This window comes from Somniosus microcephalus, chromosome 4, assembly GCF_052327205.1.
Source record: "Somniosus microcephalus isolate GS21.2 chromosome 4, FLI_Smic_1.0, whole genome shotgun sequence".
Lineage (NCBI taxonomy): Eukaryota > Metazoa > Chordata > Chondrichthyes > Squaliformes > Somniosidae > Somniosus > Somniosus microcephalus.
This window is the reverse complement of record NC_140990.1, coordinates 154,344,911-154,364,093: the sequence shown is the minus strand read 5'-3', so window position 1 is coordinate 154,364,093 and position 19,183 is coordinate 154,344,911. Positions and strand designations below refer to the sequence as shown.

At 43.1% G+C, this 19,183-nt stretch overlaps 1 protein-coding gene across 7 annotated transcripts in view; it reads right to left on the bottom strand.

Moving 5' to 3' along the window:
* Window positions 1-19,183, bottom strand: part of pcnt (pericentrin) — a 355,160-nt gene that overhangs the window by 173,529 nt on the left and 162,448 nt on the right. For all 7 annotated transcript variants that reach the window (XM_085985359.1, XM_085985354.1, XM_085985358.1 and 4 more), the window contains 2 exons: window positions 8,658-8,757; window positions 4,899-5,100 (listed from right to left, as the gene is read on the bottom strand). In XM_085985359.1, coding sequence (XP_085841485.1) covers window positions 4,899-5,100; window positions 8,658-8,757 — 302 coding nt within the window. The remainder of the gene's footprint in view (window positions 1-4,898; window positions 5,101-8,657; window positions 8,758-19,183) is intronic.

Here is a 19,183-nt window from a genome sequence, read left to right as displayed (position 1 = left end):
CTCAGCACTCTTGAAAATCGCACTCAGTGCAAAATCGCACTTCAAAGCCTGTTTTTATAGGCCCTGAAACAAAGACTTGCTGAGCCCAGCTACAGGAGAACCAGGTTAACCAGATTACTCCAGTATGTGTCCGCTCAGCACAATCAAATTAAACAGAAAGAGAGAAAGTGTCATGAACAGCTTCAAAGTTCCATTGTTGGGGAGGGAGTGGTGAGAAGGAGAGAGAAAGAACAGATGAGATGAAATGACACGAGACAAAAGACAGTCAAATAGGTCAGAAAATGCTGGAAATACTCAGCGGGTTAGGCAGCATCTGTGCAGAGAGAAAGAGAGTTAACATTTCAGGTCGATGACCCTTCGTCAAAACCTGCTGAGTATTTCCAGCATTTTCTGTTGTTATTTCAGATTTCTAGCATCCGCAGCATTGTGCTTTTGTGTCAATCGGTCGGTTCTGATATTAACAGCAGGGTAACAGTGTAGTGATTCTGGCCCCGAAGGAGCAATCCACAGATCAGGAGTTCAAATCTCACCATGGCAAGTTGCAAAACTGAATTCAATCATTCCGGTACAGGAAACTTTGTGCTAACCGGCACCGAGCTGTTGCCGTCCCATCAAAACTGCCGGACAAACCAGCGCTAATGTTGAAACATTCGGAGATTTTGAGCTCCGTATCTGGCAACAAACCCTGTTGCTTAGCAACAGCTTCTAAACAGTCGGCCGTACCTTGCAAGCGTCTCTGTAGCTTAGCAACAGCTTCAGCGAGACCTTGCAGAGCCCGACTGGTGAAAAAAAAGCAACGAAAAGAAAAAAGAACTAACGAAACGGCTCCTGATTTTTGCCGGTGGCTTGAGCATTCCGGACAGTTAACCTCCGGATAAACCAAAGTTTCCTGTAATTTGGTTGCACCAGAAAAAGAAATAACCATAAAAGCTGTTAGTTTGTCTTTAAAACCCAAGTGGTGGAAACCTGCCAGCCCTACCCATTCTGGCCCACTCCCAACTCCAGTCCCTCACCACGTGATTGACTCAAGTGCCCTCTGAAGTGGCCTAGCAAGCCACTCAATAGCAAACACAGTAAGAAGCCCCTCCAGGGCACCTAGTACTGGGTAATAAATGTGGCCTTGCCAGCATTGCCCACATCCTGGAAGCAAATTTTTAAAAATTAACTTGGGCCACCTTTTTCATTAAATCAAATTTAAACTGTTACTTAGTCACATTATACCTGTTCATTTCCAGTAAGTTACATCTACCAGTGGGTATTTGCAAGATATTCACTGCATTTTAGTAAATGACCTATAATTGTTTGCAATTTTTTCCCTGCTCATCTGTTCTAATTGAGATTACCAAGAACAATTTATGATAGTGAAGTGTGCGCTGGAGATTAGTGCAGGTGCTACATGAATAACCTTGCATCCTGCGACAATAAAGTGGCTGTCACTTTCTAGCCAAGGATACAAATGTAATACTGTGATTGTTCAAGGGATATAGTCACCATCAGGCATGCTGCACTTACCAACCAGTCGCCATGCCCAGTAATAAGTAAGAACATACGAAAATGTTGGATAGGAAAAGACCAACTGGTCAATCTAGCCTGTCCCATACAATCGTAATGTCCTACACATGACAATATCAGACATTCCCTACCCAACTGGAGCCATGTAATCTCCTGGGAGCGGCAAAAAACCTACGCCAATTAAGGAATAAAACCTGAAAATTGCCATCCGACCCAGTTATCAAAATTAGTTCAGGAGACCAGAGTCACCCGGACTTATATTACAGGGGACCTACCTCTTGTACGAGATGATCACCACCCCAACAAAAAACAGGTCCAGCTCTATCCAAGATATATAGCAAATCAGCACTCACCTCACAAGCTAGCAACCTGTTCCAAAGTTCCACTATTTGCGGGAAAAGGAAACACCTAACATCTAACCTAGTTATCCCCTCATGCAACTTAATGTGAATCCTGGTCCTCCCTAACTTTTCCAGTTGAAATTTGTTCACATCAACACAATCTAGTCCCTTCATTATTTTATAAACCTTGATCAAATCGCCCCGAGCCGACACTTCTCAGTAGTATACAGACCTAGCTCCAAAAGGCTATCTGGGTAGCTGAGGAATTAATCTTGTAGACCTCTTCTTTACCCTTTCCAAAGACTCATTATTCCCCCCATTATTGAGGGGACCGAAACAGGACAGTAGCCCAGAAATTAATGGAAAAATAATGAAGAGTTCACGGCACCCACCACTATTGGTGCATAAAAAACCCAGCAATTTGCGCCAAGGAAGAGATGCGGCAAGTTGCGAAAAAGAACACCGTTAGGCTTGCAAAAACAGGAGCTTGCCATCAACCTCCCCATGAGTGTCAAGAAATTGCTGGATTTGCGCCATTAATACGAATTAATCTCACCAGCGCCATTTAGGGCTAATATTTCATGTCATAAGGCCCCTATTGATGATGTGAAATTCAACCTTGGAGGCCCAGAAAGGGAAAAATTGAAACTGTGGAGTCTCACTCCTACAGGTAGTAAATTGTTTCTTTTAATTTTATATTTTTTCTTACTTTTCCTTTGTCTTTTTCTCTCTCGCTTAATCCAATCTATTGTCTCCTTTTTTATTTCTCTTTCTGTATCTAATTTGACGAATTCACCCCATTTCCTTCTCCATCGTTCGCTCTGGTTCTTTCTCTATCCTTACATTTTATTGGTTAAGGAAATAGACCACTGGACACTACGTTCAGGAGGTCCCAGATGCCCCGTTGATGTCACCGCGTCATAATCAGCTCGCACTTCCAGAAAATTGCGGCGCAATAATAGTATGATCTGAAGGGGGAGGTTAAACAATCCAATTTGTGCCATTCGCTGGGAGATGCACGCCGTTCCACCAATTTCTGGGCCAGTATTCTACGAAGCCTATCCAAGGTCTTGCACAAAGATAAAATGGTATATTTTGTTTTGTAGTAAATTGTCCTTTGGATACAACCAGTTTGCTTTCAATACAGCTTCACAGCATTGGTTGTGAACATTTAAAGAGTGATGCACAGTAATATCCAGATCTTTTTCTTTCACCACTGGCTTCAATTTTGTTCCCTGTAAGGTGCAACTATAGTTACCTACACTATACTTTTCTGAGTTAAACATAATTTGCCAAACACAGGCCCATTCCCCCAACACAGCGAGATCTGCTTGCAGTAGGTGAGCATCCTCTACAGTCCTCTCATAGCTTCGTACCATCTGCAAACTTGCAGATCATTCCCCCAACACCTACAGCTATGTCATTAATGTAGATAGTAAATAGCAACAGTCTGAACACTGATCCCTGTTGGACAACACTGGCAAACGGTCTCCAGGTAGATCCAAATCCATTGACAATAACTTTTTGCCTACGGGCATTCAGCCAATTTGATTCTTAATCCACCGTAGCAAATTACCACCAATTCCACAACTTTGTAGAGTAGCCACTTATGAGGTTCCTTATCAAAGGCTTTCTGAAAGTCCAGGTAAACAACGTTTACCGCGTTTCCTTCATCCACTAACTTAGTAACTTCAAAAAACTTGATGAAATTAGTAAGACATGACCTTTTCAAGAACCCAAGTTATGTTTCCCTGATGATGCATTCTATATTCAAGTGGTCATCCAAGGGACTTGCACAGCATCTGTCCCATTTCTTTTGAAAACCTTCATTGGATGTCATTTGGGCCAGCAGCCAGATGTACCTTAAGGTTCCTTTATCCTAACACGGTTTCCTCATCTATTTTATCAACAATTTTACTGTTAACCTTACTGTTAGCTGAGCAGCGCCTTCAAGAGTAAAGACCCTGTGGGTTTACTTTAAGGCAAAAATACTGGTAATGGATCAAAATTAAATTGACCTTTTTAGGTATTTTCTGTACTCAGGTGAACGGTGGCTAGCCTTCCTGTATGACCTGCAAGGCAGCGGACATCTTGAGCTTATCCTACAGGATGAAGATATTCAGAGCCCCTAGGGTCAGGGATCATCCTGTGCTTTGGGAGAGTAAAAAAAAAAAATTTTCCTACCTGATGAAAACTTCTCTACAGCCCTAATGGGTGGTAGTTTTGGACTTTGCCGTTTAGAAAATATCCCTCGTCTCCATCTCCTTGCACCATCCCAAGAAAACCAGCCCTCAGAATTTTCAAGCCCTCACCCATACTTCTGACAAAATCTGCTACCATTCTGAACATTCAGACACATAATTATAGGGGAAGGTGTTGGGGTTGTCACAATTGAAGAATGTAGGAAGAGCAGAATTATTTTCTCTAGCGTCCACTGTCTGTCTCAGTGGGGGTCACTTAAGTCCCAGATTGAATCCTGCCATAATCTGAAATGACAAGGATGTCTTGACTGAGGAGCTTGGCCTGGTGATGAGCCAACAGAAGCAGTTCCTTTCATGACATAATTGGCATGGATTTCAGGTTTTAGTGGTGTTTTGATTTGTTCTGGCAATCTACATTTTTGAGCCATGCAAAGCAGCATAAGCCAGTATCTGAGCAAGCTGTCCTAGCACCCTGCCTGACTGCTGTCGGAGCTTCACTGTCTAGCCCATGTTCACAGACCACACCGTCAACTCTCTACACAGTGAGCTTGTGATTTGAATCCTACCAGTGTGGGCAGCGGTCAATTGGAAGCTGTGTGCAACGCCCGCGCACACACTAACCAACATGTTTTGGGTAACCAGGCATGCTCCAAAACCAATTCTGGAAGCATTGCTAACTGCATCACATAGTCCAGTCCAATTCTATTAAGTGATGCCCGGTGAAAGCCACATAATGGTGCACATTGACTTAAAAATGTAAGTTATATGTGGCCTTGACTGGATGCTATGCAATAGATTAGATCCCGTCTATGTGAGGAAGTTACAGTTTTTGAGGGTTTGTTACCTTTAAGATGCTCCTCGGAGAGTCGATGTTGTAACTGTTCTAATTCTAGGCAGTGTTTTGTCCGCAGCTCTTCACTCTCTGCCAAGTATCTCTGTGACAGTTCTCTTTCAATCTTCTGCAGCTCTTCTTTGTGCATCAGAGAGGTGGCCATTTCTTGTTTGTGTTTCTCCTCTAGCTGCAGCCGAAGCATTTTTATTTCTTCCTGAAAGGAAAACCAAAACATCACAACCTGTTAATATGAAACATGAAAACCAGCTGCATGTGCCCTTCTCTTCACCCTTCAAAAAATTCAAAAGAATAATTTTTTTAAAATTTTTTTTTTTTAAACCAGACTTGTCTTCAACAGGAACACATCTAAAATCCTGCAACTATTAATTCAAAATGTTTTTGAATCTGCTGTCATGGATCTGCACCAAACTCTTAATCCATCAACTTGGAACAGGAGGAAGCCATTAAGCCCCTTGAGCCTGTTCCACTATTCAATGAGATCATGGTTGATCTGTGACTTAACTCCATATACCCACCTTGGTTCTGTAGCCCTCAATACCCTTACCTAACAAGAATTTATCCATCTTCGTTTTGAAATTTTCAGCTAACCACCAGCCTCAACAGCTTTTTTTGGCCGTGGGGGTGGGTGGGGGGGGAGGGTTCCAGATTTCCACTACCCTTTGAGTGAAGAAGTGCTTCCTGACATCACCCCTGAACAGCCTGGTTCTAATTTTAAGGTTAATCCCCTTGTTCTGGACTCCCCCACCAGAGGAAATAGTTTCTCTCCACCTACCGTATTAACTCCTTTGATCATCTTACAACAACTCAATTAGATCACCCCTTATGCTTCTATATTCAAGGGAATACAAGCCTAGTCTATGCAACCTGTCCTCATAATGTAATCCTTTTAGCCCCGGTACCATTCTGGTGAATCTGCGCTGCACCCTATCCAAGGCCAATATCTCCTTCCTGAGGTGCGGTGCCCAGAACTGAACGCAGTGTCCAGATGGGGTCTAACCAGAGCTTTATACAGCTTTAACATAACTTCCACCCCTTTGTATTCCAGTCCTCAAGATAAAAGGCCAACATTTCATTAGCCTTTTTCATTATTTTTTGTACCTGTTGACTAGTTTTTTGTGATCTCTGTATTTGGATCCCTAAATCTCTCTCATCCCCGTTCCTAGCTTCTCAACATTTAGAGAATACTCTGATCTATCTTCCTTGGGTGCAACTCCGTCCACCTGCCTTGGCTCCATATCCTTGTCTAGTAAAAATCTATTGATCTCATATTTAAAATGATTATTTGAGCTAGCATCTACTGTTTTTTGTGGGAGAGTTTCCACACTTCCACCACGCTCTGCATGAAGAAGTGTTTCCCAATTTCTCTCCTAAATGGCCTGACACTGATTTTAAGGTTATGTCATCTTTTCCTAGACTCCACCTCCAGCGAAAAATGTTTCTCTTTAGCTACCCAATCAATTCCTTTCAAAATCCTAAAAACCCCTTAAGTTTCTATATTCTAGGGAATACAAGCCTAGTTTATGTAATCTTTTGTCCTAATCTAACCCTTGCAGTCCTGGTAACATCCTGTTGAATCTCCCTGTACTTCTTCCAACACCAATATATCCTTTCAAAAGGAGATCGAGTCATAGAATTATACAGCACAGGAAGAGGCCCTTCGGCCCATCACATCCATGCCGGCCATCAAGCCCTGTCTAATCTAATCCCATTTTCCAGCACTTGGTCCGTAGCCTTGTATGCTATGGCATTTCAAGTGCTCATCTAAATGCTTCTTGAATGTTGTGAGGGTTCCTGCCTCTACCACCCTTTCAGGCAGTGAGTTCCAGATTCCAACCACCCTCTGGGTGAAAAAGTTCTTCCTCAAATCCCCTCTAAACCTCCTGCCCCTTACCTTGAAACTATGCCCCCTGGTTATTGACTCCTCTACCAAGGGGCGATGTTCCTTTCTATCTACCCTATCTATGCCCCTCATAATTTTGTACACCTCAATCAGTTCCCCCTCAGCCTTCTCTGCTCTAAGGAAAACCCCAGCCTGTCCAGTCTTTCTTCATAGCTGAAGCGCTCCAGCCCAGGTAACATCCTGGTGAATCTCCTCTGCACCCTCTCCAATGCAATCACATCCTTCCTATAGTGTGGTGACCAGAACTGCACAGAGTATTCCAGCTGTGGCCTAACTAACGTTTTGTACAGCTCCATCATAACCTCCCTGCTCTTATATTCTGCGCCTCGGCTAATGAAGGCAAGTATCCCATATGCCTTTTTAACCACCTTATCTACCTGTCCTGCTGCCTTCAGGGATCTATGTACATGCACACCAAGGTCCCTCTGATCCTCTGTCCTACATAGGATCCTACCATTCATTGTGTATTCCCTTGCCTTGTTAGTCCTCCCAAAATGCATCACCTCACACTTTTCAGAGTTAAATTCCATTTGCCACTGTTCTGCCCATCTGACCAACCCGTCTATATCGTCCCTCCTCGCTATTTACCACTCCACCAATTTTCGTGTCATCTGTGAACTTACTGATCATACCTCCTACATTCATATCTAAATCATTAATGTACACTACAAACAGCAAAGGACCCAGCACCGATCCCTGCGGTACACCACTGGACACAGGCTTCCAGTCACAGAAACAACCTTCGACCATCACCCTCTGCCTCCTGCCACTAAGCCAATTATGGATCCAATGTGCCAAATTGCCCTGGATCTCATGGGCTCTTACCTTCTTGACCAGTCTCCCATGCGGGACTTTGTCAAAAGCCTTACCGAAGTCCATGTAGACCACATCAACTGCACTATCCTCATCCACACACCTAGTCACCCCCTCGAAAAATTCAAATTGGTTAGACATGATCTCCCCCTGACAAAGCCATGCTGACTATCCTTGATTAATCCTTGCCTCTCCAAGTGGAGACTAATTCTGTCCCTCAGAATTTTTTCCAATAATTTCCCTACCACTGATGTTAGGCTCACTGGCCTGTAATTCCCTGGTTTATCCCTACTACCCTTCTTGAATAATGGTACTACGTTAGCTGTCCTCCAGTCCTCTGGCACCTCCCCTGTGGCCAGAGAGGTTCTGAAAATTTGTGTCAGAGCCCCTGCAATCTCCTCCCTTGCCTCACACAGCAGTCTGGGATACATCTCATCTGTGCCTGGGGATTTAGCCACATTTAAGCTCACTAAAACCACTAGTATCTCCTCCCTCTCAATACTAATTTGTTCAAGTATATCACAATCTCCCTGCCTGATTTCTACGCCTACATCTCCATAGTGAACACAGATGCAAAATATTCACTTAAAACCTCACCTACATCTTCTGGCTCTACACACAGATTGCCACTTTGGTCCCTAATGGGTCCTACTCTTTCCCTGGTTATCCTCTTGCCCTTAATACACTTATAAAACACCATGGGATTTTCCTTTATTTTGCCCGCCAGTGTTTTTTCATGCCCCCTCTTCGCTCTCCTAATTTCTTTTTTAAGTACCCCCCTGCACTTCCTATGCTCCTTCCACTGTTTTTAGTTCTTTGTATCTGCCACAAGCCTCCCTTTTTTTCCTAATCCATTCTTGTAGATCCCATGGCATCCAGGGTTCCCTGGGCTTGTTGGTCCCACCCTTGACCTTTACGGGAACATGTTGCCGTTGTACTCTCTCTATTTCCTTCTAGGTAGCCATCAGGGGGGCCTTGTAAAGATTACTTGGAAAAAGCACATCAAAATGTTTCCTTATGCAATTGTTGCAGGTTACCTTGTATTGTTCCAGCTTTTGCGCCAACTCTTCCACAATCTGAATCCTGTGCTGGAAGTAATTCTTCTCAGTGAGATCAGAAAACGACAGCAAAGACAAACTGGCAAGAATAAAAAAACAAAACCTTGAAAAACACACCAGTGAAATATTCTATTAAATAATATGACACATCTCCTCACTCTAGTATTAAAAGTTATCAACTCTCTGCTGTGTTTGATGCTTTGAAGGAAACCAATGCGAAGTTCAAACAAATCACACCATTAACCTCCAAAACATCACAACAATGAGTGTTGCAGTCAGCTTACTCAAGTAGAGCCTCACAATCAAAGCATGAAGTATTGCAGTCTGGCTTCGTCCCTGAATACAAGGCCAGAATGATGAGAAATCAGTGCAAAATGGATGTTGTGTTTCCCCTCTTCCTGCAATGTTATCTATGGTAACATACACTCAAGTTACTCTTCAATTAATAAATGTGAGAAGTCACACAACACCAGCTTTATTTGAAATCACAAGCTTTCGGAGCGCTGCTCCTTCGTCAGGAGGACCTGGGCAGGGCTGGAACCGATGTCCTAGGGGGAGTGTTTGCTAGTGCTCTGGGGGAGGGTTTAAACTAAGATGGCAGGGGGTTGGGAATCTGAGCAGGGGGACAGAGGAAAGGGAAACAAGGATAAAAGCAAAAGAAAGGAAGGAGAAAAACAAAAGTGGCAGTCAGAGAAATCAACGGTTTAAATTAAACATGGCCACAGTAAATAATAATTCTAATAGGTCTAAGAGTGTTAAAAAAATAAGCCTGAAGGCTTTGTGTCTTAATGCGAGGAGCATTCTTAATAAGGTGGATGAATTGGCTGCACAAATAGAGGTAAACGAATATGATTTGGTTGGGATTACGGAAACGTGGCTCAAGGATGGCCAAGGCTGGGAATTCAACATCCAGGGGTATTCGATATTCAGGAAAGATAGGCAAAAAGGAAAGGGAGGTGGGGTTGCATTACTAGTTAAAGAAGGGATTAACACAATTGTAAGGAAGGATATTAGCTCTGATGATGTGGAAGCTGTATGGGTAGAATTGAGAAATACCAAGGGGCAGAAAACGTTAGTGGGAGTGGTATATAGACCTCAAACAGTAAGGCGGAGGATGGGGATGGCATTAAAAGGGAAATTAAAGAAGCGTGCAGTAAGGGCACAGCAGTCATCATGGGTGACTTTAATCTACATATAGATTGGGCTAACCAAATTAGTAACAATACTGTGGAGGAGGAATTCCTGGAGTATTTACGGGATGGTTACCTGGACCAATATGTCGAGGAACCAACCAGAGATCAGGCCATCTTACACTGGGTATTATGTAATGAGAAAGGATTAATTAGCAATCTTGTTGTACGAGGCCCCTTGGGTCGGAGCGATCATAATATGATCGAATTCTTCAGTAAGATGGAGAATGAAGTAGTTGACTCAGAGACCAGGGTCCTAAATTTAAATAAAGGAAACTACGATGGTCTGAGGCGCGAGTTGGGTAGGATTGATTGGGGAATGTCACTCAAAGGGTTGACGGTGAATAGGCAATGGCAAACATTCAAAGATCGCATGGATGAACGACAGAATTTGTTCATCCCTGTTTGGCATAAAAATAAAACAAAAAAGGTGACTCAACCGTGGCTAACAAGGGAAATTAGGGATCGCATAAGATCCAAGGAGAGGACACATAAATTGGCCAGAAAAAGCAATAATCCTGAGGATTGGGAGCAGTTTAGGATTCAACAAAGGAGGAAGGGGAAAATAGAATATGAGAGTAAGCTTTCAGGGAACATAAAAACTGACTGTAAAGGCTTTTATAGATATGTGAAGAGAAAAAGATTGGTGAAGTCAAGCGTAGGTCCCTTGCAGTCACAATCAGGGGAATTTATAATGGGGAACAAAGAAATGGCAGACCAACTAAATACATATTTTGGTTCTGTCTTCACAAAGGAGGACACAAATAACCTACCAGAGATGCCGGGGAACATAGGATCTGATGAAAGGGAGGAACTGAAAGAAATCAGTATTTGTAGGGAAATGGTGTTAGGGAAATTGATGGGATTGAAGGCTGATAAATCCCCAGAGCCTGATAATCTACATCCTAGGGTACTTAAGGAAGCGGCCCTAGAAATAGTAGATGCATTGCTGATCATCTTCCAACATTCGATGGAATCTGGAACAGTTCCCATGGATTGGAGGGTAGCTAATGTTACCCCACTATTCAAAAAAGGTGCTGGAAAGAAAACGGGGAATTACAGACCAATAAGCCTGACGTCGGTAGTGGGGAAAATGCTAGAGTCCATTATAAAAGGTGTAATAGCAGAGCACTTGGAAAACAGTGACAGGATCAGACAAAGTCAACATGGATTCACAAAAGGTAAATCGTGCTTGACTTATCTACTGGAATTTTTTGAGGATGTAACTGGTAAAATAGATAAGGGAGAACCAGTGGATGTGGTGTATCTGGACTTTCAGAAGCCCTTCGATAAGGTCCCGCATAAGAGATTAGCGTGTAAAGTTAAGGCACATGGGATTGGGGGCAAGGTATTGACTTGGATAGAGAACTGGTTGGCAGACAGAAAGCGAAGAGTTGGAATAAACGGGTCTTTTTCCAAGTGGCAGGCAGTGACTAGTGGGGTACCGCAGGGATCGGTCCTTGGACCCCAGCTATTCACAATACAGGAAACTTTGGTTTATCCGGAGGTTAACTGTACGGAATGCTCGATCCACTGGCAAAATTCAGGAGTCGGTTCAGTAAGTTTTTTTTCTTTTCGTTGCTTTTTTTTTCATCAGTCAGGCTCTGCAAGGTCTAGCTAAAGCTGTTGCTTAGCTACAGAGACGCTTGCAAGCTACGGCCAACTGTTTAGAAGCTGTTAAGCAACAGGGTTTGTTGCTAGATACGGAGCTCCGTATGTTTTAACATTAGCGCTGGTTTGTCCGGCAGTTTTGATGGGACGGCAACAGCTCGGTCCCGTCGGTGCCAGATATCACAAAGTTTCCTGTATATATTAATGATCTAGACAAGGGAACTAGATGTAATATCTCCAAATTTGCAGATGACACAAAGCTGGGTGGGCGTGTGTGCTGTGAGGAGGATGTCGAGAAGCTCCAGGATAATTTGGACATGTTGGGTGATTGGGCGGAAGCATGGCAGATGCAATATAACGTGGATAAATGTGAGGTTATCCACTTTGGTGGCAAAAACAGGAAGGCAGATTATTATCTAAATGGCAATAGATTGAGACTAGGGGAAGTGCAACGAGACCTGGGTGTTCTTGTGCACCAGTTGCTGAAGGTAAGCATGCAGGTGCAGCAGGCGGTTAAGGCGGCAAATGGTATGTTGGCCTTCATAGCAAGAGGGTTTGAGTACAGGAACAAGGATGTCTTGCTGCAGTTGTACAGGGCCTTGGTGAGACCACATCTGGAGTATTGTGTGCAGTTTTGGTCGCCTTATCCGAGGAAGGATGTTCTTGCCATGGAAGGAGTTCAGCGAAGATTCACCAGGCTGATACCTGGGATGGCAGGAATGACGTATGAGGAGAGATTGGGTCGATTGGGCTTATACTCGCTGGAGTTTAGGAGAATGAGAGGTGATCTCATTGAAACTTATAAAATTCTAACAGGACTGGACAGACTCGAGACAAGAAGGATGTTCCCGATGGTCGGGGAGTCCAGAACCAGGGGACACAGTCTAAGGATAAAGGGTAAGCCATTTAGGACAGAAATGAGGAGGAATTTCTTCACCCAGAGAGTGGTGAACCTGTGGCACTCTCTACCACAGAAGGCAGTGGAGGCCAGTTCATTAAATATATTCAAAAAGGAGTTGGATATATTTCTTACGGCTAAAGGGATCAAGGGGTTTGGGGAGAAAGCAGGGACCGGGTACTGAATTTGGATGATCAGCCATGATCGCATTGAATGGTGGAGCAGGTTCGAGGGGCCGAATGGCCTACTCCTATCTTCTATGTTTCTATGAGCACATAATCTTGGCTGGCACTCCAATGTAGTACTGAGGGGGTGCTGCACTGTCGGAGGTGCTATCTTTCGGATGAGATATTAAATCAAGGCTCTGTCTACCCTTCAGGTCGCTGCAAAGTATCCCACGCACAATTCGAAGAACAGCAGGGGAGTTCTGCCTGGTGTCCTGTCCAATATTTACTCCTCATCCAATATTACTAAAACAGATTAGCTGGTCATTATCTCATTGTTGTTTGTGGGTTGTATTCCCTAGAATTTAGAAGGTTAAAGGGTGATCTGATCGAAGTTTTCAAGATATTAAGGGGAACAGATAGGGTAGATAGAGAGAAACTATTTCCGCTGGTTGGAGATTCCAGGACTAGGGGGGCATAGTCCAAAAATTAGAGCCAGACCTTTCAGGAGTGAAATTAGGAAACACTTCTACACACACACAAAGGGTGGTAGAAGTTTGGAACTCTCTTCCGCAAATGGCAATTGATGCTAGATCAATTGTTAATTTTAAATCGCAGATTGATAGCTTTTTGTTAACCAAAGGTATTAAGGGATATGGACCAAAGGCCCCATATGGGGTTAAATCGCAGATCAGCCATGATTTCATTGAATGGCGGAACAGGCTCGAGGAGCTGAACAGCCTACTCCTGTTCCAACGTTCCTATCTTGCTGTGCACAAATTGGCCGCCGCGTTTGCTACATTACAACAGTGACTACACTTCAAAAGGGTACTTAATTGACTGTAAAGCAGAGAGACGTACTGGGGTCATGAAAGGCTTTAGATAATTGCAAGTTCTTTCTTTAGATAGACAGAGATTGAGACAGGTACAGATAGAGCACACAAACAGGCACACGGAGATTGAGAGGGAGGATAGAGCACAACTCCATGCTTCTCCATCTGAACATACAAGCCTCCCTGTTCACTAATTACTGAAGCAGCCGTTTTTCTCTTTTGCTGGACTGCTCCTCCTAACCAGACCCTTTGCCTGCTGTTTCCCACCCTCCTACTGCTTTTCCCACCACAGCCCCCAATTCACCACTCGCCATGGCTGCTCTGCTCTTCTATGTGCACTGCTAAATTGGCAAGTCACCCCCACAGCTCAGAACTTTGCTACTCGCCATGTCTATCTCCATTTCTCCAAGACGACTGGGCAAATTCCATGGAGAGGAAATGGAGGAGAGAGAGAGAGAGAGAGAGAGAGAGAGAAAGAGGAAGTATGTTTAGTTTAGTCCGTGAGAAAAGGCATCACTATTTTGTTTGCACTGCAGGCAGGTTGGATTGAGTCAGTGATTCTAATTCAACCATGGTTTGAACAGTCGTGAAATAGTAGGCTACTCGGATAGCTCAATCGCGCTGAACCGTGCAGATCAAATCCTAGATTCATTTTCTAGGCTTGTGCTGCATTAGCTGATGCGAACTGAAGGGGGATAAAACCAGCAGGAGGGGAGATGCGGAAGTACTACAATTGGCTACATCTCAGATTCGGGTGACAGAAATCATGTGTGTATGGGGATGTCCAAGGAGAAGAGAACGGAGCTCAGCTGTGATAGCCCCCTGCCTGCTAGCTCATGGACAAAGGATGAATACTTGGACAAAGTACTGAAACCCTGCCAGGGCCTGTGGAACCAACCCCCAACCATGAGTCACCTTTGGCAGGAGGTGGAGAAGATTGTTTCCAAAAGAGAGAAATTATGTATAATACAAATATTCCTGTGGCAACTATACAGCCATTAACAAACAGTCCACCAGGAGTAACAATAGAAGGAAAGAAACAAAGAAACGAACGAAAGGCTTGCATTTCTAGAGCGCCTTTCACGACCACTGGATGTCACAAAGTGCTTTACAGCCAATGAAGTACTTCTGAAGTGGAGTCACTGTTGTAATGTGGGAAACAATCAATAAAATGACCACATTTTGATGCAAGCACATCCTTCATTACTCACTAAACCTGGCTGGTCAGCTGGATAATCAACACAGGGAGGCCTGTGTGTTCAGGTAGTGAGATTGACCTGCATCCTCTAATAAATAGAAGGCGTCGGTCTGTATCAGTCAGTAAAATGAATCATATCACTGCTTTTGAAATCAAGGTATGAAAGCACGGTGCTAAATCACAATACACATGGTCAGCAAAGTAAAATAGATTAAATAAAATCTATAAATTAGACACAGCGCCATACTTTGGATGTGTTCCAAGTCTCAGGTTGAAGGCACTAATAAACTATCTGTTTACAATATCAAATGTCCAATGTGTAGCTATCACAACACACACTGCACTTGGTGTGTTTTCTAGATTTGTCCTGTTAAACTTGATATTCCATGATACACAAAAACAATGACATTCTTAATATCACAAACTATTCTGATGTGACAAATTCCTTGTAACATAATGAAGAAACTTACATCCATATCACTACTGATATTATGGCATATAACTTCACAATGAAACACAGACACTTTGATATAAAAGAGTGGAGAGAAGCGATTGTGTGAGAGCACACAGCACTTAACATTTACTTCTTCAAATTGTTAAAACCAGTGAAGAATCACTCGTTACTAGGTTCAAAATTATAGGCAAAGAAGCTTAACTATCGGGAAGAAATAACTGAGAAAGAAAGTGAAGAGAGCCAACCAAGGTAAAAATAAATGATTTCAGACTGCAAGTAGAATACCAATAAGTAAACACAAAAATTATGTGGGTAAAAAGTAGTAAAAGTTCTTTGGTAGTTGAAATTTACAGTTAAAAAATGGACAAAGGCATTTAGAACTAATACTGGTTGGCAGAGTATGTTTAAAAAAATAATTGACAACTCATTCGCCTGATTACTTGTTTCTTTGCATTGTTCCATACCGGTTGGTACTGTCATTGCTTACAATGAGTTGGGCGGGGCGGGGATGCTGTTTCATAACAATACAGATGTTATGCCATATAATGCACAATATATTGTTAGGGCCACTGATTTATGGCGATTGTAAATGTCAAATTCTGTTCTGCCAAATCAACCAAGTGTCACAAGGAAATTGTTACAGGAAGCAAGTTTGATACTTACAGGAGGTGCGTGCCATAAAGGCTTATAGATAAGCAAATGTCAAACACATTAAGTTGGAGCTGTAACCCTGGTACCAATCAGCGCTGATACGGCAGCAGTGGTGATTTTTATTTGTTGACTTCACCTTAAATTCCATATCAGGACTGGTAAATGTATTCTGCGTGCCCGACATGAAGGGACAGCTTTAAGAATTGAGTGAAATCAGCAAATAAAGATCAGTACTGCTGCCATATCAGCACTGACTGCCACCAGGGGTACAGCCTCAATTTAATGCATTCGACGCTTGCTGCAACTTTTTTCATTCCAGGAAACAGTGAGAGGCTATTTAATATAAATTAATTTACATTTATTATATAGTTTTATTTTGAAAGAAAGAAATTTTGCAAGTCCTGGGAATGAAAGCTTGAACCCAAACAGTGGAAAAATAAACTGGAGCACAAGGTGGAGCCATAGCTTTTATAAGGTGTGAAAGCGAGAGGAGTCATGCTGGGACACCTCCAAAATTAAGACCGCCACCAAACGTCTTAAAAGGAGGTTGTCCTTAATGTGAATTTCATTTCCCTTTCTACTCCTAGAGATCATCACCTGGTGCAGGGTTTAGAGAAGATATAACTTGTAACTGAAAGTAGAGTAACACTACAATCATGACGAGAAATTCCAGTCCCCAGATCTATGGGAAGTGGAGAAAATGTATCACAAATTGGAATCACTCAATTGTCTTGATGTACACTTTCAGCAAATGTCAGCATTCCTGCACCAACTGGCATGCCACTGAACTGATAACTGATCTGCCCCATCTCCTCTGTTGTGCCAAGGGGTGGCAGGAAGTGATTAGTGAGGTGCCCCAAGGATCAGTGCCTGAACTTCTTTTATTCATATTGCATATCAGCAATTTAGAAGTCAGAATGGAGACCAAACTGCCAAATTATACCTATGATGACATCAGGTGGGGGAGTTGCAAACAATCAAGAGCAGGCTGATTAGGTGCCCTATTTCTGAGAGATGAGCTTCCAACCCCATATCCTCTCCGTCACCATGACCGCCTACTTCCACCTCTGTAGTATTACCCATCTGCACCTCTGCCTCAACCCATCTGCTGCTGAAACCCTCATCCATGCCTTTGTTACCTCTAGACTCGACTCAACTATTCCAATGCTCCTTCATCGTCACTGGGTCAAAATCCTGGAACTCTCTACCTAACAGCACTGTGGGAGTACCTTCACCACACGGACTGCAGCAGCTCAAGGAAGCGGTTCACCACCACCTTCTCAAGGGCAATTAGGGATGGGCAATGAATGCTGGCCTTGCCAGCGACGCCCACATCCCATGAATAAATAAATAAATAAAAGCCTTTATAAATCACTGGTTAGGCCCCAGTTGGAGTATTGTGTCCAATTCTGGGCTCAACACTTTAGGAAGGATGTCAAGGCCTTATAGAGAGGATGCTGAGGAGATTTACTAGCATGGTACCAGGGATGCAGGACTTCAAGAAGCTAGGGCTGTTCTCCTTAGAGCAATGATGGTTAAGGGACATTTGATAGAGGTGTTCAAAAACATGAAGGATTTTGATAAGGAGAAACTGTTTCCACTGGCAGAAGGGTCAGTAGCCAGGGGACACAGAAATTAAGTTAATTGGCAAAAGAACCAGAGGCGACTTAGAATTATCTGGAATGCACTGCCTGAAAGGGTGGTGGAAGCAGATTTAATAATAACTTTCAAAAGGGAATTGGATAAATACTTGAAAGGAAAAATTTGCAGTGCTACAGGGAAAGAGCAGGGAGTGGGACTAATTGGATAGCTCTTTCAGCGAGCCGGCACAGGCACAATGGGTCGAATTCTGTGCTGTATCATTCTATGAGAGTTCAGATAGAACTATTTCATACCGTGGGTGGTGAATATGTGGAATGGACTGCCCAGGAAGCTAATAAACTAAGTAATTTTAACAGGGAATTGGACAAGCATATGGCGAAAAATTCAATGGAGGGTTATAGCTTATAAACTGATCATTCTGTTTCTGAGTTCTGGGGCCAGTCAAATGGATTGAGATGGTCTTGTATGGTCTTATGCATTCCTGTGTTCCACACAAGTCAGAGAACAAGAATCAATAAAGTAGAGTAGGAACACTAATTGTTCTGAAGTACCTCGTCAATTTTGCTCCTTCATAGGTAGAGAGGAAGATGACTCAAATTGTGACTAGCAATGAAATTGATGATTCCGGTGGGCAACAATGTGAAGAAAATAATTGCCCAGGTAACATGTGCCATGATCCATCAATGGCACTTTGACCTAGAGAAAGACAATGCTGCAATTCATTGAGATTTTTAAAATTATAAAAGGGATTTCATAGGGTAGCTACGGAGAAATGATTTCCTCTGGTGGGGGAACCCAGAACAAGGGGGCATAATCGAAAAATTAGAGCTAGGTCATCTAGGAGTGAAATTAGGAAGCACTTTTTCCACACAAAGGGTTGTAGAAATCTGGAACTCTCCCAAAAGGCTGTAGATCAATTGAAATTTTCAAGACCGAGATCGATAGATTTTCATTAGGCAAAAGTGTCAAGGGATATGGAACGAAGGCGGATAAGAACATAAGAAATAGGAGCAGGAGTAGGCCATTCATCCCCTCGAGTCTGCTCCGCCATTCAACAAGATCATGGCTGATCTGATCTTGGCCTCAACTTCACTTTTCTGCCTGTTCCTCATAACCCTCGGCTCACCTGTAGTTCAAAAATCTATCTATCTCAGCCTTGAATATATTCAATGACTGAGCCTCCACAACTCTCTGGGGTAGAGAATTCCAAAGATTCACGACATAGAAACATAGAAGATAGGAGCAGGAGTAGGCCATTCGGTCACACGAGCCTGTTCCACCATTTAATGAGATCATGGCTGATCATCCAAATTCAGTACTCTGTCCCTGCTTTGTCCCCATATCCCTTGATCCCTTTAGCCTGAAGAAATATATCCATCTCCTTCTTGAATATATTTAATAAGTTGGCCTCAACTGCCTTGTGGTAGAGAATTCCACAGGTTCACCACACTCTGGGTGAAGAAATTCCTCATCTCTGTCTTAAATGGGCAAACCGCTATTCTGAAATTATGCCCCCTAGTTCTAGATACCCCCACAAGAGGAAACATCCTCTCTGCATCTACCCTGTCAAGTCCCCTCAGAATCTTATATGTTTCAATAAGATCACCTCTCATTCTTCTAAACTCCAATGAGTATAGGCCTAACCTGCTCAACCTTTCTTCATAAGACAACCCCTTCATCCCAGGAATCAACCTAGTGAACCTTCTCTGAACTGCTGCCAATGCAAGTACATCCCTCCTTAAATAAGGAGACCAAAACATTGTATTTAACATTAGGCATTTAACTTAACTTTAACCTTAACTTGTAGTTTCTTTCACAGTGGTAAACAAGCTGCCTGCTACTGGCAGTTGCACAGTTAATGAGGTGGCTAGCTAGAACTGGCTACCTGGTCATTACTGTCAGCA